Source organism: Elgaria multicarinata, chromosome 22, assembly GCF_023053635.1.
Source record: "Elgaria multicarinata webbii isolate HBS135686 ecotype San Diego chromosome 22, rElgMul1.1.pri, whole genome shotgun sequence".
Taxonomy (NCBI): Eukaryota; Metazoa; Chordata; class Lepidosauria; order Squamata; family Anguidae; genus Elgaria; species Elgaria multicarinata.
In genome coordinates this window covers 16,679,045-16,700,781 of record NC_086192.1, presented here as the reverse complement: position 1 = coordinate 16,700,781, position 21,737 = coordinate 16,679,045, and the positions used below count along the sequence as shown (strand labels likewise).

The window sequence follows — 21,737 nt, the reverse complement described above, 5'->3', positions numbered from 1 at the left end:
GCGCGCGGACAAGACGGCGCCGCCGCGGAAGTGCGCTGCCGTTGGCCCCTGCCGGCACCCGTCCGCCCTCGCAGCGCCGTTCCCTGGCGTCCTCCGGTTGCTAAGGGAGAGGCTGCGGCGCCTCCGGCTCGCTCCTCACGCCAGACCGCGGTCGCTCGTGGGCCTGGGCCGGAGCTCTCGGGTGAGCGCCGAGGGGAGCCGGAGGGGCTGGACTACAACTCCCATGATCCCCCAGCCCCTTGGAGTCCGGCCGTTCAAAGCCAGTGGCGCTACTCAGAAGCCCCCCCCCCCCGCGAATCTGGGCGGCCCCCCTGCAGCCTGCCTGCCCGACCCGGCCAAAGGATGAGCGGCTGGTAGCCCCTGGGCCAATGGTAGCCCTGGGCGAGGCGACCTCTCGCGGGTGGGGAGGGGGGATGGGGGAGAGAAGGCTCGTGGATGGATGGTTGCTGTATGTTCGCGGGGGGTCCTCCCCCTCCCCTCCCCTCCCCTCTCCCCCCCCCCCCCAGAGTGTCTCTTCCATGCAGCTGGTTGCAGAGCAAAGGCAGATCCTGCAGCTTTCTGGGCAGCCCCGACCCATGAACCAGCCTCCCCCGCCCACCACCCCTCTGGAGACAAGCCCCCGGGCACAGGCCATGGGCCCTCCTGTGGGGCCCTCCACGTGGGCTTCTCCAGAGTGGCCCCTGGCTGTGGGCCCACCTCTTGGGACCTGCCGACACCCCCAACCCTTGGCGCCTGCATGCCCCCGTTGCTCCCCAGCCCTGACAACAACGACGACATCTCAGGGGTCCGGCCTGGGCTGTGAGAGGATGAAGTAGCAGGAGAAAGCACGTGCCCCTGAGCAGCAGCAGCAGCAGTTTTAACGTCTCTTTGGCGCTCTCGGTATGTATTTCAGCAACGTCCTGATAGATGACGGGAGACCTCCACCCTCCGAGCCTCCTGCCCGCAGCGGCGATGGAACCCAGGGAAGCAGCGGCAGCCGGCGTTCCTTCGACATCCCATCCTCCACGGCTGGACCGAAGCGACAAGAGGGCCCCGCAGAACCAGGTACCGGCCAGCATCCGTGGCCTCTTTGGTCCGCCTTGGAAGGCTAACCTGGGCTGTCCCCTGCTCTGCCAGCACTCTCTTGCCTGGCGAAGGCTGCGTGTTCCTTAGAGATGATGTGCTGACAAGCGTCCATCGGCATGGCAGAATGACTTGTGGGCCACCGGTTTCCAGAAACAGACTGCAAAGGTCTTGCGGCTCTAGCTGGGATTGCGGATAAACCCAGCAAATAATGTTGTGGCTGAGTCTGTTTTTGCTTCCCCGCCCCGCTTTGGGTGTGATCAGTACAGCCGGTTGCATTTCACTGTGGGCTTGCTAAGGAACGCGTCTCCTTCAGATTGCTGGACCCAAGTTCCAAATGGTTATCGGAGGTGAGGGATGTTGTAGAAGCTGATTTATTTATTTATTACATTTATATACCGCCCCATAGCCGAAGCTCTCTGGGCGGTTTACAAAAGTTAAAAACAGTGAACATTAAAAAAGTATACAAAATTTAAAACCATCAAAAACATAAAAACAAGAGTATAAAAACAACAGCATCCAGGGGTCCTTTAAAAAACAAACTTAGCGTTGTTAAATGCTGATGGCAAAGACAATGCAAAACCTCTACGTGCGTTGCCATGTGGATGCTGCCATTATTATTATTATTATTATTAAACATTGGAAGCACTAAAATAAGATCCCGCACACAGGCCTGTCTATTTTTTTTCCTGGAAACTTCCAAAAGGGTTAGTTTAGTTTCAGTTCATTTGATGCGTCCCTTTTCTGCAGCTAGACTGTGTGCGAGTGGCTCACGATAAGCATCATTTAAATATCGGAATACAGTTTCCCTTGGGGAGCCCTCGTGTTAGCCTGTGGCAGCAAAAACAACGCCAACGCCTCGTGGCAGCTTAAAGACAGGGCACATTTGTGTTGTGCATAAGCTTAGAATACAACATCGCGTTTGAAAAATTAATTGGTACAAAACGCGTCAAACAGGGTCAGCAGTCCAGTAAACATAATGCCAATGTAACAAAAACATACACTCCGCTGACCCGTTCACACTTAACTACGCCACTCAAACAGCAAGATCGCAATTAAGTGTGTGTGGCGCGGAGAAGCTGGCCGCCCGCTGCCGTTGGTCTTGCCGAGGGACGACAGCAGCCTGGTCTAATATAGTTCGGCTGCAAACGCCTGCATGTTTAGACAGGGGAAAGTCCTACTAAAGTCCAGCCATGCGCCCAAGCAGCCCTGCTGAGAATTAACTGGGGCATACTGGGGATTCTTCTGCCCAAATAAGCACGGGACAGTGCCCTTAGATAACCTGGGGGGGAGGGGGCTTTTGACCCAGCTAGACAGCCCACACCTGGCCCCTCCATTGCCCTCCCAAGAGGCGCTGGCAGCACCAAAGGCGGGGGTGGGGGTGGGGGTGGTACTGGGGCCCGGCAGGGATGGTCAGCCGCCTCCTGCCCCTTCATCCTCTCGGAAGTCCTGGCTGCTTGTGCTGATGAAGTCAGTCCCCGAAGGGAGTGGCAGGCAGGATCTGAAGACGAAGTTCAGCTGCCGCCTTTTGGGTTTGCCTTCCAGCAGGCTGGCCTCCTTGTCTTGGGGGAGTGACTGGACCAAGTCGCCCCGTGAGCCTCGTGGTTGAAAGGAGATTGGAACCGAGGTCTGCACCACTGTGACCCTGTTCAGGCGACACGCTAAGCCATGGGGGTTAAGCACGTTGAGCTGAACGCTATGGCTTCGCGTGCCGTGTGAGCCATTCCTAACCAGGGTGGCTAAATAACGGCAGTCTAGACACGCTCACTCACCATTTGCTGCAAAGGGGTTAGCGGCCCAACCGTGGCTTAGCACGTCGTCTGAACGGCCCCGGTGACTTTTGTTGTTTGATGCTGGGTACAGCTCCAGTTCAGTCGGACGGCGCCTGCCCTGGCCCAGAACCTGCCTGTGCGCTACAGCAGCCCCCGCCCCATCGTCATAGAGAAGCTGCCACAGCCGGAGAGCCGGCGGGATCGAGGGGCCGGCGATGGACTGGACGCCCGGGGCTCCGTGGAGTTTTCCGTCGTCTCCGAAGAGGAGCTCAACCGAGCCGTCCAGCTGGCCAGGAGGGACGTGAAGCGCCGGCACCTGAAGGAGCAAGCGAGGCAGCAGCAGCAGCTGCTCAGGAAGGAGGCGGGGCCGGCCGGCTGCCCTCGGGGCCACGAGTCCCGCGGGCAGCTTGCAGGGCCGAGAGGCTCCCGGGCCCTCCTGAGAGCTGGGCGCCAGATGGGCCTCCGCTCCCAGATGGAGACGCCGGCCTCCAGGGCCAAGGTCTTCCTCTACGCGCCCACGCGGGCCGCGTCGGACCCGGCTCTGTCCGACTCGCCCCCCACCCGTGACCCGGGGCCCGGCCCCCCCGCACCAGTCCTCAGGAAGGAGGAGCAGCAGCAGGAGGACAAAAGCAGCCGGGAGATCTGGTGCTTGCAGAAGGAGCTGCAGCTCTACATCCAGAAGATTGAAGAGCTGGCCAGGAAAGGTGAGGCAGGAGGACCGTTTCCACGGGGGCAAAGGCGCCGTCTCTGGCTCCTTCAGAGCCCGGGGCGGGCGGGGAGGGACAGCTGCGGGAGAGCTGCCAGGGCTTTACGGATGGGCCGAGTTAAAGCTGTTAGCACACGGCCTCCCCGCCGGCGGGGTGCTTTTTGGGCCAGCCAGCCACATGATCTGGACTTCAGAAATGTTCTCTCCTCCCTCTAACTGAGCGCTGCCTCCAAAACATTGTTTCCCCCCCCCCCCCCCCAGAGAGAAGTGAGAAAATGTTGGATCCTGATGAAGAGCGGCGCGTCCGTGTCCGGAGGCAGGAACAAGCCGTGCGCTCGGCCCGGATGCTCTACGTGCTCCAGCAACAGGTCCGAGTGAGCGAGCCCCGGGCACACTGGCAGCCCAGATTTCAGCACCGCCTTGCCTGGCAGCTGCTCTGGACATCAGGGAAGGCGTGATCCAGGCCTCAGCTCTGGTTCCGGGTCTATAACTGGGCAGCCCAAACCAGGCAGCTCTGAGTCGGGAAGGATCCCGCGGGCGCAACGTCTTCTGTCTCCAGTCTTGCTAATTTTGCAATCTGATTGAACAGGTAAAAGAAATCCAGGAGGATCTGGAGAAGCTGAGTCCTCATAAAACCAAGCACACAAAGAAGGTGAGGGGAAGTTGTCCTGGGGAGCTTTGGATCGGGGGTGAGTGGTGAGAGGGGGGGTTTCTTCTCACGAGGGCCGGAGCCTCCCTGAGCAGCCCCGGATGGAGGGGGCCTGGAGCGTGAGGGGAGGGGGCTTCTTCGGCCCAGGATGCTCTTCGGTCCCCCCTGGAGCGAGACATGGGGGCTGCCCTTCGCTCTGGCCTGGCGTCTCGGCTGGCATGGGGGTTCTCGCGTTGTGGTGGCTGCCGCTTGAAGCCAGGCCTTCCTTCCCTCCTTCCCTCCCTCCCTCCCTTCCCTCCCTCCCTCCCTCCTTCCTTCCCTCCTTCCTTCCCTTTGTGACCCAGTCCCGAGCCATGGCCCGGTTGGCAGCAGCTCATAGAGGAGCCATCCGGGCCCTGCAGGCCTTTGTTGCCCACTGCGCTGACCAGCCGGAGCAGCGGCCGGCCCCGGCCCAGTGCAAGGAGCTGGGCCACCTCGTCCGGCAGCTCTCCCTCTGCTCCGCCCGCCTCGAGATGGACTCCTGCGTGCCGGACATCGTCATAGACCTCCTGCTTCAAATAGAGGTGGGCACGAGGGGGCTGAGCACGCGGGCCCCACGGGAAAGCAAGGGCCCGCACCAGTGAGCCTGGCGGAAGGGGGCCGTGTGGCGGCACGGGGGCCTCGTGGGGGGAGGGAGGGGCAGGTAGCTGGACCGCGCCGGTTCCATGTGCGCTTCTGCGGCCACACGATGAACGGAGGCTCAAGGGCACGTTTGCTTCAGGGGTGTATTAACAAACGAAAACAACCCTGGCAAGGACTGTGCTGGCTGGCAGGCTGCCCTTGGCTCCTGCCACGTGCAGAGTGCTTGCGCCGTTTCATCCCTGCTGTTCGCTCGGGGGCTTCTTGTTGTTGGCTCCTTGGCTGGGGAGGGAAACTCCTGTGCGGACCCGGGCTTGGCCGGCTTCACGCGCAGCGCCCCCTTGTGTCGTGGCAGGACTTGGACGCTCTGCTGGCGCGGAAGGCGTCTCCCAGGAGTGGGCTGGAAGGGCTCCCCGCCTCCCAGGCCGACCCACTGAAGGGCCCCACCGGATTGCCCAGGCGGGAGAAGGCGGCTTGCGCCTTGGAGCCCAGGAAGCCGCCAGTGGCCAGGAGGCTGCTCCCCGGTGGGTCGGGGGGGCGGGATTGGGGGGTCTTGTTCCACCAGGTGCTTCTCCTGTCCCCGAAGTATTGTGGGGGGGAGATGCGATGAGAGATGCCCAGTCAGGGGGGCGCCGTGGCTGCCGACTGCTGGTCCCGCTTGGGGGCTAGAGGGGGGGCTGCCCCATGTGTGTGGAAGGGAGGGGTCGCTCGGCTGCCCGTTCTGTAAGAAATATAAATCACGTAAACCCTACGATGGATACTGACATTGTCGCCGTTGGCTTTAGATGCGCATCCTGAGCCTGAGGGCATCCTGGCTCCCCCCAAGAGAAGCAGCCCCGGCGGCAGCGCTGCGGCCCAAGCCAGGCGGGAGGCCCTGGGGAGGCCGGGGGCTGGCCTTGAGCGCGCCCCCCCACGGAAGAGCGGTCTCCTGGTTTCCACCAGACCACAGGTGCGCAGACGTATAATCACCGCCGCCCTCTCCTTGGCTCTGAGCTTAATGTCGGGTGCCGTCAGACCCGCGCATCTCCCGTGGCGTCATGTCTTGTCTTTCGGAATTACAGTTGTCTGGCGGGTGTTATTTTGGAGGAAAGCCTCTCGAGGCGCCTTGGAAAGGCACGTGACTGCCACGCTTTTGTCCCTCCGCAGGGCAGTTCTCGGCCGCCCAGGGCGAAAGTAGCGCCGCCGCCCGTAGCCAAGCAGGCCCGGTTCCAAGAGCCCACCGTCGCCTTCCGGCTCAAGGAGACGAAGCCGCCCGTCCGCGAGAGCAGGACCCCCTGGCTGCCCCCCAGCCTCGCTTCCCCCCTGGCCTCGTCTCAGCGGTAGGGCAGCCGCCGGGGGAGCGTGCTCGGGGATTGGGCCCGGCAAGTGGTCCGAGCAGGCGGCCAGGGCTCCCTCCCCGTCCTGCCTGGAGCCTGGGACACGGTATATCGTCCGCCCAGAAAGGCAGCGGGGGTCCCCCGGGTTGCAGGCCGAGGGCCCGGACATGCCGGGCGTGGAGCCTGGACCTTCTGCAGGCCAAGCCGGGAGGGCCCGGCAGACGCTCCTTTGGCCGTGCCGGAAGCGGACTCCTGCGGAGGAGGGTGGCGCCCACGCGCCTCACCTGGACCGGTCCTCCTCCTTCTCCCCCAAAGGCCAGCCTGTGGAGGGGTGTTGACGGTAGGCGCTTCTCCGTCGTGCTGCCTAGCTCTGGTTGTGCAGCAGCCCTTCTCCATCACTCTCAGCGGCTGCCCGCCTCCCCCCCCCCACTCCCCCAGGCAGAGAACAGTGACGGCACGAAGGTCGACCCCTCCCCTCTCTCTCTTTCCTTGCAGGCACCCAGAGAGAAGCCCCAGAAGCCGAGACCCTTCTCTAGGCGGAGAGGCGGCGGGCGAAGGGAAACTCGGCACCCCTAAAAAAGACGCACTCAGGTGGGCAGGGAGGTTCCAGGCAGCCATTTCGGGCGGTGGTGGGGAGGGGCCTGTCGTGCGCCTTCGGCTGCCTTCCAGGCCCCTCCTGCTGCGGGGGTTTGGTTGCCCTGAAAGCGTAAACAGGAGGGAATTTCTCTTGGAAGTTGGGCTGAGTCGGCGCTCTCAGGTGACCGTGGTTCCGAAAATACCGGGTGGGGCGTGTGTGGAGACCGGCTCTGGCCACAAGCTGACCTGTGTCTGCGCCTCAGATTCAACACCCGGAGCCCGAGCGGAGGCCGCAGAGGCCCCGTTCTACGGGGGGAACCCTCGCCGCAAGGCTCCTGAGCCCACCCGCGTCTTTTTAAAGTGAAGGCTCAGCTTCAGACTTTCACCGCTGGGCGTGGCTGTAACCCCCCAGGGCTGACGGCACCTATCCGACCCAGAGCATGGAGGAGGAGGAGGCCGGGCGCGTGGTCCAGGAGCGTCTGGAGCCCCTCTTGGCAAAAGCTCAGGTACAGCCACAGAAAACCTGCCCCCCACCAGCCCCTTCTGATTCAGCTGATGCAATGACGGCTGTGCTCAGGGGGTGGGGGGGCGTCCTGCCTGCCTCTAAGCCCCTCCCTAGGGCCGGGCGCCCTTTCCTCCTCCCTCAGGGACTCTGCGTGCTGGGCTCTGCCGTGTGGGGGTCATGCCGCTCAGCCCCTGGAAGGCCCACCTGGCGATTGGGCCGGGGGCAGATGGCGTCGGGAGCGTGGCCGTGTCCTCCGGACCCCCCCCCTTTATGGCTGGGCAGTGAAGGCGAGGGGTGCCCCAGGAAGCGCTGGATGTGGCTGGCGGGCGAAGCGGCAGCCCCCCCTTTCCTGTGCTGCGCCTACTACGGGCTTCGCTCCGTCTAACCCCCACGGAGACCCTAACCCTTCCCCGCCCCTCTTCCCCCTCCCCCGCATGCACCTGGGGCCTCCAGCTACACTTGGTGGTGGGCTCCATCCCATAATGGCCCCAGCAGCCACCGGCTCTGTCCGTGCAGGACTGGCCCCTGCTCTCCTCGGGCCTTCCGCAGCGCAAGGGCTTTTTCCCGGCTGGTCCAGCGGCACGTCTGTCTTTCCTTAGAGGGCGAATCTCTCCGTGGGAAGCGGAAGCAGCAGCAGCGCCGGCCCGAAGGAGCCCTTGAGGGACCCCCCGCAGCGGCCCCCGGATGCCGGGAAGGTAGGAGGCGGCTCTGGGAGCCCGGCCCAGCCGGGGGCCTGCAGGGGAGCAGCAGCCTTTGCCCCTGGGCCCCCTGAGAGAGGAGCTCCCCGGGGCGGGGTGGGGCGGGGCGGGGCAGCGGTGCTGCTGCTGCGGCTCTTGGCGAAAGGCTTCCGTGTTCAGGCCAGAGGGTGTGGAAGGGGCTCTGAGCGGGGGGTGCTTTCAGCTGCTCCCCCCCCCATGGCAACTGGCCGTCTGGGCAGCAGTGCCCTGGCCACGCTCCGGCAGGCCCAGGTGACCGGCTGGGGACGCGGCGCAAAGGCGTTGCCCCTCTGAGGGGCCTCTGCCCCGCCAGGTGACGGGGGAGGAGGCGGGAGCTAGGCTCTGAGGGGTCCTGGGTTCAACTCTCTCCCCTCCCGTGAGCCGCCCTCTTTGTGTCCCTCGCCAGGTGTCTGCTGCTTTGGAGCTGGGCAAGAAGGCGGAGCGTGAGCCGGATCCTGCGCTCAGCGCCTCTGACCTGGAGACGATGCTGCAAAGGATGGAGGAAATTGAGGTGGGCCTTCAGGCTCCATTGCTCACGGACCCCTGGGCTGACTTTGGCCGATTTCTCTCCAAAGGGGCCCTGGGGCGGGGCGTGTGTTTGTGCGCTCTCTCCACGCGCTTTGATTTACACACAGAAGCCCCTGAAGGGGGGGGCATGGCCTAGACCAGCAGCCCCCGGGGCTGGAACAGCTTCCGCTGGGCCAGTATGGTGCGTGTGTGATTCCAAGGGTTGGACCGGGGCTGGGGGGACCCGCATTCCAGCCCCACCCACCCCCCCAGCCACAGAGCTCCCTGGGGGAGTTTGAGCCAATCCCTGACTTTTAGCCTGGCCTACCTCACAGGTGTGTTGTGAAGATAAAAGTGGGGGGGAGGCGGAGGACCGTGCAAGCTGCCTCGGGATCATAGACCAGTAGTTGGAAGGGGCCTAGAAGGCCTTGAGATCCTCCTTGCGAGAGGGAACACGGCGGGGTAGAAATGTAACCCTGCATGCGCTCGGGAGGTTGAGGCTGTTCTGCTGCTGCTGCTGCTGCTGTGCGGGATCAGGCCCCTCCATCTGAGTGAGGGGAAGGCAGGGGACACTGGGGATTGTGTCCCTCTCAGCCCGCCGGCTTCTCCCCGGCCCGGGAAAGCCCTGGGCCCTGGCTGGTGGACTAACGCTGCTTCCGTGTGCCTTGAAGCGCTCCCAAGAGGCCGTGCGCAGGAGATACACCCGGGTGGTTTACTCTGATCCCGAATTCTGGGCCCAGGAGGAGAGGAGGGGTGAGTTTCTGCCTCTTTGTTTGGGGATCCTTCGGGAGGAAGAGGAGCCGGGCAGTGAGTGGAGGGGGGTGGGGGGACAACGAGGACTGGGGGGGGGGGGTTGGGGGGGCTGCCTTTTGGCATAAATGTTCCGAAATCCCCATGCGTCCAGTCCTTGGTGGTGTCTCTTTTATAAAGAGGGTTTTCCTCTGGGGCGTCCAGCTGGCCACTGTGGGAACAGACCGGCGGATGAGATGGGCCCACTTTGGCCTTCTGTTCCTCCTCCTAGGGAGCGCGTGCGCCACGGAAGACCCGACAGCGCCTCATCCCATCCAGATAACGGAGACGGGGCGTCGCAAAGAGCTGCAAGTGGATATTGTGTTAGGGAAGCCCCTGGACGCCAAGTGAGTGGGGCACTCGGGGGGGGGGCGTATTCTGTGGTTCCTCCCACCCCCACCCCTGTGGGAGTCTGATCCTGCGCCCCTCCTGGCCCAATCCAGCTTCAGAGCAGCTCTTCGGTTCTCCACACTCACTGCCTGTTGCGTTTCCAGTGCCGTGGAGGGGGACACGGAGGCGGCAGATGAGCCCCGGCGTGGCGCTCCGCATCCCTCGGCGTGGCGCGTGGCTCCCCAAAAGGAGGTGGCCAGCGCCTTCCTCTCGGTGCCCAAGGACGTGCTCCAGAGCATCTGGGACTACGGGGCCCGATTCGAGCAGCACCTGAAGCGCCTCTCCCACGAGGCGGTGGGCAACTTCGACCCCTGGCACGTCGCGGAGAAGTAAGGCAGCATCTCGGAGGGCGGCGTTTTAAAAAGCGCCCCCCACGTCCTTTTGGTCGGGGGGGGGGGGGGGGCTGGAACATGGCTGGTGGGATCCCCTGTGTTGCCACCAGGGGGCGTGCGAGTGCCGCGTGCCCCAGATGAGGAGTGCGCCAAGAGCCGCGTTTGGGGGCTGAAGCCGCAACAAGTCCTGGCGGATTTTGTTCACGCCCCCTCCCCATTCTACCCCCCACCCTCCCCAGCGACAACTTGATCTGCAGTGAGTCCGTCCAATACACGGATTTCGGGTTTTTCTTTTTTTAACGGCAGCGGCAGTTTGTGCAAATGGGGCTGTGGTGGTTCTTCATTTTTCAGGGCCGAAGATTTGCACAAATAGGACGTTTCTTTTCCCCCTTTGGGTTTTTAAATTTGCACAAGTTGAGTCATGGTTTTTGAAAATATTTCTTTTATTGGGGGCCTGCAGGGGCTGCTCCCCACAGCCTGCTGCCCCGTTGGGTGGCAGCCTCTCAGGGCCCAGCTCCGGCGAGCCAGCCGGGCCACGGCCAGCCCAGCGCTTCTGCCCCCGGGCAGGCTGTCGGGTCGCCGGCCGGCCCTCTGGGCCTCGGTCCCTGGCCGCTGACCTCCTCCCTGCCGCTCTTCCCCTTCAGCCTGGCGGAGCAGCTGGCCGAGGAGGCTGTGGCAGACGTGGCGGCTGAGCTGCAGGGGCTGTGCGAGGACTACGCGGAAGCCGTCTTCACCGCCGAGTTCCTGCAAGCGGCCGAGTGAGCGGCGCTGCTCCTCCTCCTCCTCCTCCTCCTCCTCCGTCATCGGCCCTGGGCAACTGCTGTCCGGAAGGAACCGCCGCAGACCTGCAAGGAAAGACTCTGCCTTTGGGGTGGGGGGATTTTAGGGCTCCCAAACCGCTCCCTCCGTGCCGGGGCGGCCCAGTCCTCCAGGAGGCAGGGCTGCACATTCTGACCTGCGTTTGCACCCTGGACTCCCTACTGGGGTCCTACTTGGGCCCCTTCGGCGGTCCAGGCGGTGTTGGGTGGGCACGGGGGGGGGGGCGGTGATTGTGGAAGCTCTGCTTCTGCAGCCTTTGTGGTCAAGCCCCTTCCCCCCTCCCCCCGCAGCCAGGGGCCTGTGAGTCCCCAGATCAAGGCTTGGGCCGACATTGTGGGAACTTCACTGGTGGTGTTGTGGTGCTCCGTGTGAGAAAGGCCCTCTGTCCGTGCCCCGTGAGACCCTTCCCCTGCCTCCCATCCCGTGTGATTTGCCTGCTGTTCCATCCTGCAGGAGGGAAGGGAAAGTCCTGAGGGAGTTGCCGCCGCTGCCACCGCCGGGCACTTGAACCGCCCCGTTGCGCAGAGTGCCATTTCTGAGGCTGAGAGGTTTCCCCCAAAGCCCGTCCTTTCTAAAATAAAATGTAAAGCTTTATTTTTCTATTGCGTGATTTAAGATCCCACTTTGGGTAGAGGTAATATTTATGACACACTGGAAGGTTTTGTGCATTAAAGCAGTCAATTCAACACTTTGCTTTTTTCTTAATGTGAAAACGAAACCAATTTGTTATTAAATAAGCTCCATAAGATACAGGCACACGCTTTTGCGCAGCGGCGTTCCCACATCCATCCATGTGCCCGAGACCCTTTCCCACTCCTGACGTTCAAGAGATTGGGATTTAGGGGGAGGCTTCTCCTTGCAGAGAGTGGCTCAGGAGAGGCTCCCAGGGGAGGGGTGCGTGGCTTTGGTGAACGGAGAAGAACGGGCCCTGGGCGGTTCTCCATCCAGCACAGTCGCCCTGTCAAGGGCCCCCCCGCCCCGGCTTGCCTGCCTTTCTCCTCCTCCTCCTCCTCCTCAGGCCCTGGCGTCGCTCCCTTGCCTAGAGAAGTCAAACCTTGAGCACCCGCGAGGGCTGTGGCCATCACCCGGTGAGGTTTCCCTGTTGAAACGCGCGGGGCCCGGCAAGCGTGTGTACGATTGGGCCCCTTGTGTTTTCTCCCCAAAGGCCTGGCCCCATCCTGCTTCTGCCTCCACCCACAAGAGCCAGACTGTGCCCCGGGGTCCCTTTGGGAGCGCCGGGCCCTCTCAGCCCAAAGGGTTAGTGATGGGTCTGCCTGTGGGTTCGTGGGCCCTGCCTCCGGACCCCTGCAGCTGCGGGGTTGGGGAGGGGGCTGTCCACCACCAGGATGGGCCTTCGCCTCCCCAGCATTGCTTCTGGGCTTCCAAGAGACACTGCCATGAATGTTTTGGCAGCAGCAGAAGGGTCGCACTTCTTTTGGGCCAAGGGCTTGGGAGGGGGATCCCTCTGGTGGCAGCAGCCTAGCCCGCCCCGCCCCTCATGAAGTGGGGAGTCTCTGGGTGATGCCCCCCCCCCCCCATCCGAGGAGCTGCCAGCGTGAGTCATCAGCCTGGGCAGCTGCCAGGTGCTTCCAGCCAACGCTTGAGCTGCCAGGCGCTCCTCGTAGGCGTGGAAGAGGCCGCGAGAGGTGAGCCCGGCCTCCGAGTGGGGGGGTGGGGGAGCTGCTTCCCTCCCTGTGATGCCTTCAGCTGCCTGGGGAAGGGGAGGCTGTAGGCTTCTTCCACCCACACAAGGAGCGAGCCGGCGGAGGCCGTGCAGCAAGAGCCCGCGTGCAGGGCCCCGGGCGGGCGTCCTTCTGGGTTTAGCCCCGTTGCACCCCCTTGCAGGTGGGCTGTCTTCTACTCAGGGCCCGGCCTAGCTCTGCTGCTGCAGCAGGGGTGTCCCAGGGCCGCCCAGACGAGAGGGGCAGCTGCTGGCAGACTAAACCAGCGAGACACGAAAAGAGTCAACCACTGTGCTTGAGTGCTGCACACGCTTTTCATGTCTTCTTGTTTCAACCGCTGCCTCCGTTTATACTGGGACTAAACCAGAGAGGCCGGCCAGAGGTCTGAGCCGGAGGGGCCCCACGGCAGCGTTGTGGACCTGCCTGTTTCTTCCCTGCAATGAGAAGCGTTTGGTTTTGAATGGCAACACGGATTAAGCCTCAACAAGCGGAGCCCGGGAGAGCCGGGGCAGGGGTCCCCACAAGGGGCAGGGCAGGGGTCCCTGGATGGCCTCGCCCCCCCTTCCCCCAACCAAGGATCATGGCGGGGGGGGGCAGGGGGGTTGCTGGCATTTGTGCCGTCCTCCCCGCCACATCTCAAAAGGCTGACGGGCCCCTCCTGTCGCTGAGTTTCAGGCAGGAAGGGCTTTGAACCACCACCTGGCATGTTTTGTATTTTCGGCCCCTCCTGCCATGCGAGTGCAGCTCCCGCCCCCCCCCCCCCCGAGCATCCCCAGCACTGGATCTGCCCCCCTGGACTGGAGGAGGCTCAGCCCCCACCCCCGGACTCTGGCCTTGTGGAAATGGGCTGGAGAGCGGTACGGACGGCCCTGCGTTGGGTCCCCTTCGCTGCACACCCGCCCCACCCCGCCCCGGCCAGCCCACAGCGCAGGAGAGGCCGCCGGTCCCATCCCAGTTCCGGGGAGGCCCGTGGAGACTGGTGGGCCGCCTCCCTCCGCCCCCGGAGCAGGAGCCGGGCCAGCCCGAGGGCATCTGCGCTCCGTTCATTGCACGCGGGGGGGGGGGAGTTGGGGCTGCTGTTCTTTTTCCGACGGGGGGGGGGAGGCGGTGACGCGCCAGGCTCTCCCTCTCCTTGAAGAGGGAAGAAGATGCTTCCCTCCTGAAGGAGACGGAGGAGGGCCAACCATCCTCCGCTCTCTGAACATGTGCAGAGGCCCTCTGGCGACGGGAGGGGACGGGCGTGGCGTGTCCCGCAGTGCCGGGGAGAGGAGGGCTGAACCCCCAGCTCTTGAGAAGGGGGGGCGCCTTGCCTTTAATCGTGTCCCCGATTAATCGCGTCCCCGGCGCCGGAAGAGCGTTTGCTTCGTGAGGCTCCCGGGCAGGGGGAGGCGCTCTGCACATGCTCGGGCCCTTTTCACCGCCCCATCGCCGAGCTCAGTTCCAGAAGGGAAACGAAGGCGCAGGACGGCCTCCACGCGCCCCCCCTGCCGCAACCACGGCCAGTGGCTTTGCGCCCCCCCTTGTACTTCTTGCAGGGGCGTGACAGGCGCGGGGGGGGGGGGAGAGCTCCCTCCTCCTCCTCCTCCTCCTCCTCAGCATCCCTCCCCCTCCCCCTTCTCTGCCAGCAGCATCCGCAGCTCCGCGTCCAGCGCCGCTGCGGGCGAGGGAAGGCGGCCGGGGGTCGTTTGCAGCCTTTGGTCGCGACCCCCGCCCTCACCTCCACCCCCACTCGCGAATTGGCGGCGGCGCCTTTAAAGGAAGGGGGGGGGCGGCGGCGGCGGCGGCTCTGGCAGGCCGAGGAGCCGGGCGCAGCTTCGGCGGCGACGACGGAGAGCCGAGCCCGACGGAGCAGCAGCGGCAGCGGGAGGAGCCGTGGCCAGTCCGGGAGGCGATGGCGACTGAGCCGCCTCCGCCGCCACCAGCCCCGCCGCGCCCAGGTGAGCCTCCGCCACCGCGCACCCCCCACCCCGCCGTCCCCTCCCGTCCAGCAGCGCCGTGGCTAGGGACTCATTGCCGGATGGGAGGACGGCCAGGCCAGGCAGCTCCTGAGCACGTGCGGAGCGCTGCGGCCCCGCAGGGCACTCTGCGCAGCCCCAGGGGCCCGGAGCCCGCCCTGAGCCAGGGCGGGGCCGTCCCATCCGCCCCCACCCCGCCTGCCCGGACGCCGTCTTCTCGGAGCCGAAGCTCCACGGTGAAGGAAGGACTCTGAGCATGTGTCGAGGGCCTTGCCCCTGTCGCTCCTCGTCGCAGCCCCATGTCGGGGCATCCGGCACGCTGTGACCCCCCCCCCCACGCCCCAAATGCCCGAGGGGGCGCCTCTTCCGCCCCCAGCGCCTGGGCGAGGCGCGCTGCCTTCCTGCGCATCTTCCCGGGGCCTCATCCTGACCTTAGCCACGGTCCTCAGTCAGAGGGTTTATAATGGGGGGGGCGGGGGAGAGAGAGAGAAAGACCTGGCTTTCCTGGTTTTGGGCTACCCCCACCAGGCGTCTCCCAAGTGGCAGGGAGTTCCAGGCCCGCAGCCCTTCTGGGAGGGAGGGTGAGGGTGCTGGGTGTCCCAGACACCCCAGCCAGGTCAGGCCCTCTCAGACCCCCCGGAGCCAGGCAGCCCCCCAAAGTCTGCTCCTTGCCTGCCACCGGCCCTTTTCCTTCCTGCAGGGGCATGTGCCTCTGCCACCCCTGCTCTGTGGGCACGTCACCACCAAGAAGCCCCCTGGCTCGTGCCCCCCTCAGCTGGGGATCGGGGTGGGTGGGTGGGAGGTAGGCCCCTCTCTGGGGCGTTTCCTAGGGCCAGTCAGGGGGCTGGCTGCCTATGTTTAGCCAAAGGACATCAGAAGAGCCCTAATGCTGGATCAGACCGAGGGCCCGCCTAGTCCAGCGCTCCGTTCACAGAGTGGCCCACCAGCTGTGGACCAGGGACCCACAAGCAGGGCACGGTGCAACAGCACCCTCCCACCCATGTTCCCCAGCACCTGGTGCAGACAGGCTTACTGCCTCGGATCCTGGAAGCCCCCTGTCCAGTATGATCTCCGAACTGGCTCCGTCAGCCCAAACTTCCAGTCTGTTAAGGCTGGCATCAGATGGGCTGCTTTTCCTGGGGGTGGGGTGGGCCAAATTCCCTTCCCCCGGCTGACAAAGGTCACTTGGCCTTCAACCTCACCTCCTTCCTGTCCCCTTCCCCCTGGGCCTCCAGTGGGCTGAAAACTGCCCGGGGTGGGGTGGGTGGGTGGTCTACCCTCTGGCGACTAAATGTAGTGTGGGCAGGAGCCTTCCCAAAGAGAGATCTGTGGCGGGGGTGGGGGGGTACCCTTCCTCTGTGGTTGCTCAGGAGTGTCAGGAGGTTGGTCATGGTTCTGGCGGCTGCACAGGGACTCTCTGAAGGGGCCGGTGTGTGCTTGTGTGGAGGTGAAGTCGCTGCATGCCCAGGCCACCCCACTGACAGGGGAGGGACGCTGCTTTCTCTGCTGCGCTCGCTCGAGGGGGATCTGGGGGGCATCCAGGCCCTGTCCTTTGCCTTAGGCTGGGGTCTCCCTGCCTGCTTGCAGGACGGCTCTGGGGGCAGCACCCTTGTCTCCTGCCAGAGCCTCAGAAACGCCCCTCAATTTCTGGCCAGCCGGCCTCCAGGGCTCCTCATCTCGCTCCGTCTGACACAAGGGCAGTCTTCAAGGGAGGGGGGGTTATCTCTTGCCACTTGCTCCCCGCGTCCTGAAGCCCTGAGAGCTTCTAGCGGTAGTTGGACGGCTGCCTTCGCTGTCCCTTTTAATCGATGCCTTCGTTTGCAAGTGTAGCGGCTGAGCATAGCGGAGGCCAAGAGGCCCCCCTGCGGCAGGCCGGGCGTTCCAAAGGCCTGGACATCAGAAGAGCGCGAGGCTGGATCAGGCCGAGGGCCCATCTAGTCCAGCGCTCGGTTCCCACAGTGGCCAACCAGCCGTTGACCAGGGGCCAACGAAGCAGGACATGGTGCAACAGCACCCTCCCACCCATGTTCCCCAGCCACTGGTGCACACAGGCTGACTGCCTCTGAGACTGGAGATACCACACAGCCTTCAGGGCTAGTAGCCCTTGATAGCCGTCTCCTCCAGGAAATAATCCACCCCCCTTTTAAAGCCATCCAAACTGGTGGCCATCACCACGTCTTGTGGTAGTGCGTTCCACAGCAGTGAACTCTGCACTGGGTGAAGAAGGACTTCGTTTTCTCTGTCCTGAACCTCCCACCATTCAGCTTCAAGGGGTAACGACCCCGTTGGGTTCTAGTATTATGGAAGAGGGAGGAAAATGCCGCCTCCTCTGCATTCTCCACCCCAGGCATCATTTTGTCCACCTCCCTTTTTCCCAAGCTAAACAATCCCAGATGTTGGGAGGGAGATTCCTGCCGGCAAGGAAAGCGACTCTCCTTGTAAGCTCCTCTCCTCCAACTGGGCCCAGAAGCAGAATGCAGAGCATTAATCGTGGGTGGGGGGTGGGGTGGGGGGGAGCATCTGTTGGGTCCCCATTCTCTTTTATCTCCCCCACCCCACCCGGAGCTACCGCATTGTTTCAAGGGCCTCTCCTTTTGCCCTAGAAGTGGGGCCATCCCCACGTGCCGCCTGCTACAGGGTGACTGTGCCTCCCTCCTTTAAAGAAGAGCCTTTTTGCCCCATTTCAGGCAGTTCCTGGAGGAGGCCTCCAGGTGCTCAGAAGCCTCTGGCTGCATGGGGGCAGCAGTGGGATTTCCAGAGGATTTCCCGGATCCTTGTGAGCTTTAGGAAAGGCAGTCGGCTGGGAGCCCCTTTACATAATGCCTGTATTTTGCCGCAGGGGCTTTGGCTGCTTTGACCCGGCAGAACCAGAAAAACCACTTGAGCACTTGCTTTAACTTTCCTCTGAGCAAGCGGAAGGCAGAATCCGCCTGGGCATGCAGGGGGGGGGCGGCGGGCTGCTCCAGGCCGAGGGCGGTGTGTGTGTGAAGGGGGGAAGCTCAGCCTATTTTCAGTTAATTTGGATGGAGACTAATTCTTCCTTTCTCAATAACTGACTGCTAATCAGATTGCCTTTCGGACGCTGGCAGGCGGCCTTGCCAGGGATGGAGCAGGCGGGCGGAGGGGGTGGATTCCTTTGCTCGCTCGTGCATAATTGCCGTTGGTGGAGCGCGTCCCCTCCATGGAGCAGAGCCGGAGAGCTGGCTTTAGCTAGGGGAAGGGCACTGCTGGCCTTCTGGCTGGCACCGGCACCCAGGACTCTAGTTTGGGAGATGGCCTGGGTGCAGGCGCTCGCTGGCGGAGGTGCTGGAATTTGGGCCAGAACCGAGTCTGGAAGGCCAGGCAGGATTTAGCCAGCACCTCTCCTCCTCCAGCCCGTCGCCCATGTCTCCCTGCAGCAATGTGGGGAGGGAAGGAGGGCCCCATTTCCCTCGGGGAAGGGTGTGGCCACGGCAGAGGTTGGCCAGGGGCTCCGGCAGTCTGAGGGCCTCCGTATGGGCACCACTGAGGAGCCCACGCTGGGCTTGCTGAGGCGGTGTGTGGGGTGGGCACGGCTGGGTGCCTGCTGAGGACCCCCCAGCTTTCCTCCTCTTCCCCGTGGCTACCTGCTTGGCCACCTGCCGCCTCTCTCTCTGGCCCCGGCCTCCGTTCCTGTGGGCTCTCTGCCTGCCAAGCCAGCAGGTGGGAGCGAGGCGGAGGAGCAACGGAAGCGGCTTCCAGCGGTGGGGCTACAGGAGACCTGTCCCTGAGGGACGACGGGGCCCCGCCTGGACGAGGCACCTTTGCGTTGGCAGCAGAAGCCAGTGGGAGTGGAGGGGCCGGTGCAGTCTCCTCAGGCCCGAACCATCGTGGGCCTGGTAACCAGGGAGATGTGTTTGACTCTCCCCCCCGCCTTTCCGATCCATGTTTTTCTGCCCGGAGTTTCCCCCGTGGATTGTAAGAGTAAACAGAGTTCTTGAGAGGCGTCTGGTTTGTGTGTTGCTCAGAGAACAGGCTTGGGAACGATCCTGCCTCATGAGACGCGCGAGAGCTGCTGCTGGGCTCGAAGGACCTGCGTCCGGGCAGAGGGAGGCTGGATCCCTCTTCATCCCTCTGGTGCCGGATTTCCGGGTGCCAGGAGCTGCCTTTCTGCCTGGCAGGCACCTCCCTCCGCCCCGCTCCCCTCGGCTAGACCCGCCTTCCGCAGCTTGGTGGCCTCCAGGTGTGTTGGACTGCAGTGCCTATCATTCACAGCCAGCAGGGCCAACTCCGCAACCCAGCCACCTCCCCGCTGTGCTCAACAGTTGCCCAGCTTTGGAGAGTGTCCCGAGGCTTCCTGTGGGTTCTTTTTCTGGCATGTTTTTTGCACATTTGCCTTTTGTTCCCGGCCGTCTTTCCTGAACAAAGCGTGTCGTGGAGCCTGAGTGATGCGCTTGTCAGCTGGCGCCGGGTGCGAAGGAGACGCAGCTGCGACATTGCGGGCACACACGATTTCCTCGGGAGCAGGAGAGCAGCGGGGCTGTATCTTGGGGGGTGGCGGGAGCGAAATGGGACGTGGGCCTTTTGGGGTGCAACCTGAGAAGCGCCCCAAGCCTTTCCGAAAGGAGACTCCCCCCACCCCCGAGGGGGGCTCAGCCACAACCCTTCTCCTCCGGTGGACGGGCTGGATTCCTCGGAAAGTGGCCCGTTTCAGCCCAGGTGATGACGAATCAGGCCCTTGGGCAGCTGCCACCCTAATCGAGGAGTGGGCCAAAAAGGAGACCTCAGGTGCTTGCTCACCCTTGGCCCACTTCTTTGCTGACACCCCCTTACCCCCCCCAAGTGGAGGGTGAGAGAAAATGCCAGGACGTTCAGACAACCGTTTTGCTGGGCCACCTCTCCGGGCCAAAGCAGGATGTGTGCAAGGTTGCCCCCCACACACCCACACCCACTGTGGCTACAGGGAACTAAAGGGATAGGACACACACACACACACCACTCAGCCAGGAGCTGGGGAAGGAGTAATGGGATTTGTGACAGGGGCATCGGTGGGCTGGCATGGTGCAGGTAGACCCCACCCCCACCCGAGGCCAGAAGTGCTCAGGGGCTGGGGCCAGGTGGCCCCTTTTGCAAGCCAACAGTGTCTTGTGAGCAGCAGTAACAGCAGCGACACTTCCCCCAGGGATACCTGCTTCTCTTTCATTTTTGTCCACTCTGGTTAAGCAGGTGTTGCAGGTTTCCAAATTGCTATTAGCCTGTCCATGAACCTAATGGCTGTGAGAAGCGGTGGGACGTGTGTCTGCACCACCAGCAGTGACTCCTCTTCCAAACCACTCCCAGCTTTCCCTGCAAAAGGCCGAGACTTGTCCCTCTGCCTCCCCCCACCCCCCGGCCAGGCGGCTCTAGCCTTGGGAGGCCGGATCCAGGCTCTGCTGCCGCTGGGCTTGGGATCGTGGCCTTGAAAGGGCCACCCTTGCTGTGGGTAGGAGCAGGAGCCCAGGATCTGCCTCCAGGTGGCTTTCACTGCCCCCCGAGCGGGGAGAGGGGCACAATCCGAGTCCGCCTGAGCCGGATGCTCCTGGCCGCTGCCACGTTGAGTGGTGGGAGAGCAGTTTCCATGGCAACGTAGGTCAGCACAAGAGCTCCGTGAGGCAGCCACTGCCGGGTTGCTTACTTGTGGGGGGGGGGAGCAACGTGGCTCCGGCGTCTCCCTCCGAAGGCCAGTGGAGATGGGCCCGTGCCTGTGTCAGCGTCCCAGCTGATTTGCTGTGTAAATGGCGGGTGCTGATGGGCGCTTGAGCAGGGCTGGGTGGGAGGGAGGCAGGGAGGGAGGCCGGCTGGCTGCCCCAGAGGTTGCCTTTCCAGTTGCCAGAGCTGGAGGCAGGCGCTTCTCTGCTGCGGGGCGGGCGGAGGTCCAGGATGAGCATCTCTGTCCAAGCCTGCGGGCTGTGGGTGTGTGTGTGTGTGTGTGTGCGGATGCCGGGCTCCAGGCAATCCGTCTTTAAGCCGCATCTCTGTCGTGGGCAAGTCCATGGTGCCCTGCCTGCCTGCCTGCCTCCAATTTGGATCAGGAGTGGGGGGGCGCACCCCCCCCCCCACTGATTGTTGGGCTGCTCTGTGTGGGGCTGGGGCAGATTCCACTTGGAAAGGGGAAGGCAGCAGCGGAGAAAGGTGGAAAAGGCCGGGAAGGGTTTAGGGTTAGGAAGGCTCTCCCCATCCTCATTGGAAGTGGCAGGAGCCGGGCAGGCAGGAATCCAGAGACCAGGAGCCGCCCTATAAAATAGCAGCAGCAGCAGCAGCAGCTTCCCAGGTTATTAGCTGAGCCTGGGATTCTGGATTGGAAGTGGAGCCGAGATGTTAAAGCAAGCATTTCTCTCCCCACCCCCCACCCCATATATAAAAAAGCTCCCCGCTAAGATTTGTAGCAGATTTGAAAGAGGAATGGCATGTCCTTGTGGTGTGTCCACTCACCCTGCAGTTGCCTCTAGTCAAACAGATTCTGCAGGTTCTGGTTCAAAAACCTGCCAAGCCTGTTTTGACCAGAGGTGAGGGCGGGTCAAAAGGAGCCGTGGAAAGCGCAGCCCCTTTGGAACGCCGCGGCCTGTGGCGGGATCGATCCTCCCTGCTGGTCCTGCTGCTCTTGCCGGGCAAACGGCTTTCGCGGAAATAGTGCAAAGCCACCCAAAGGGCTTTTGCTCCTGGACAGATTAAAAATAAATATATACATAAAATCCTGTTTTGACTGTGGGCCAGGGCCGGAGGGGGGAAATGCATCCATCATGAGCAAAGTTGGCTCTCTTGTCCCGGCTGAGAAAATAATTGCCCCGCTCCAGTCTGGGCCGGGGGCCAAGGGGCCTGGCCCGTCTCACCCCCCCTTCCCTCCCTTCCTCTCCCTCTGCTGCTGCAGTGAGATTACTTTGCACGCGTCAGATGGCTTAGCAGGAAGGCAGCCTTGTTTAGTCTCCTTCAGCTCAGGAGTGGGGCCTGCCTCGCCCTTGGGACCATGTGTTTTGGGGAGACCCGCGCCCCCTTGGCTCACCCCGAGCTGCCGTGTAGCTTGAGAAGGTCCCCAAAGAGGCAGACGTCCCGTTTGGGGCCGCCTGGACATGGCAGAGCTGAAAATGAGGGCAAAATCTTGGGAGCAACCGATCGAGGCAAGCAGAGGGGCTAGCGAAGATGCCCCTGGTTTGCAAGGTGGTGATGGAATGAAATCCGGGCGCGTTTCCCGCCCCACGCAGCATCTTTGAGGTTGTTATGTAAAAAGTAGCTCCCCAGAGAGTGTGATGCTGACGTCAGCTGGGCCGGTTGGGAGGAGAGACCTGAGATGCCGCCGAACAGCCCTGGAGGGAGGGGGGTGGGCAGCTCTTAAAACCTTGACCTGGACT

At 63.3% G+C, this 21,737-nt stretch overlaps 1 protein-coding gene across 1 annotated transcript; it reads left to right on the top strand.

Moving 5' to 3' along the window:
• Positions 1-75: 75 nt before the first annotated feature.
• Positions 76-11,443, top strand: KIAA0753 (KIAA0753 ortholog). Its single transcript, XM_063146467.1, has 17 exons — positions 76-181; positions 893-1,044; positions 2,926-3,538; positions 3,802-3,908; positions 4,130-4,192; positions 4,534-4,752; positions 5,163-5,331; positions 5,593-5,756; positions 5,954-6,126; positions 6,619-6,714; positions 7,112-7,205; positions 7,804-7,899; positions 8,327-8,431; positions 9,099-9,180; positions 9,449-9,563; positions 9,711-9,935; positions 10,583-11,443. The coding sequence occupies exons 2-17, from the start codon at positions 907-909 to the stop codon at positions 10,698-10,700; spliced, it is 2,577 nt and encodes an 858-aa protein (XP_063002537.1). The 5' UTR covers positions 76-181; positions 893-906; the 3' UTR covers positions 10,701-11,443.
• Positions 11,444-21,737: the final 10,294 nt, after the last annotated feature.

Excerpts from the sequence above, each read along its gene's own strand:
- KIAA0753 (XM_063146467.1), top strand. The coding sequence starts at position 907 with ATGACGGGAGACCTCCACCCTCCGAGCCTCCTGCCCGCAGCGGCGATG. Across the intron at positions 4,753-5,162 it reads ACCTCCTGCTTCAAATAGAG|GACTTGGACGCTCTGCTGGC; the intron begins GTGGGCACGAGG and ends GTGTCGTGGCAG. Across the intron at positions 7,900-8,326 it reads GGCCCCCGGATGCCGGGAAG|GTGTCTGCTGCTTTGGAGCT; the intron begins GTAGGAGGCGGC and ends GTCCCTCGCCAG.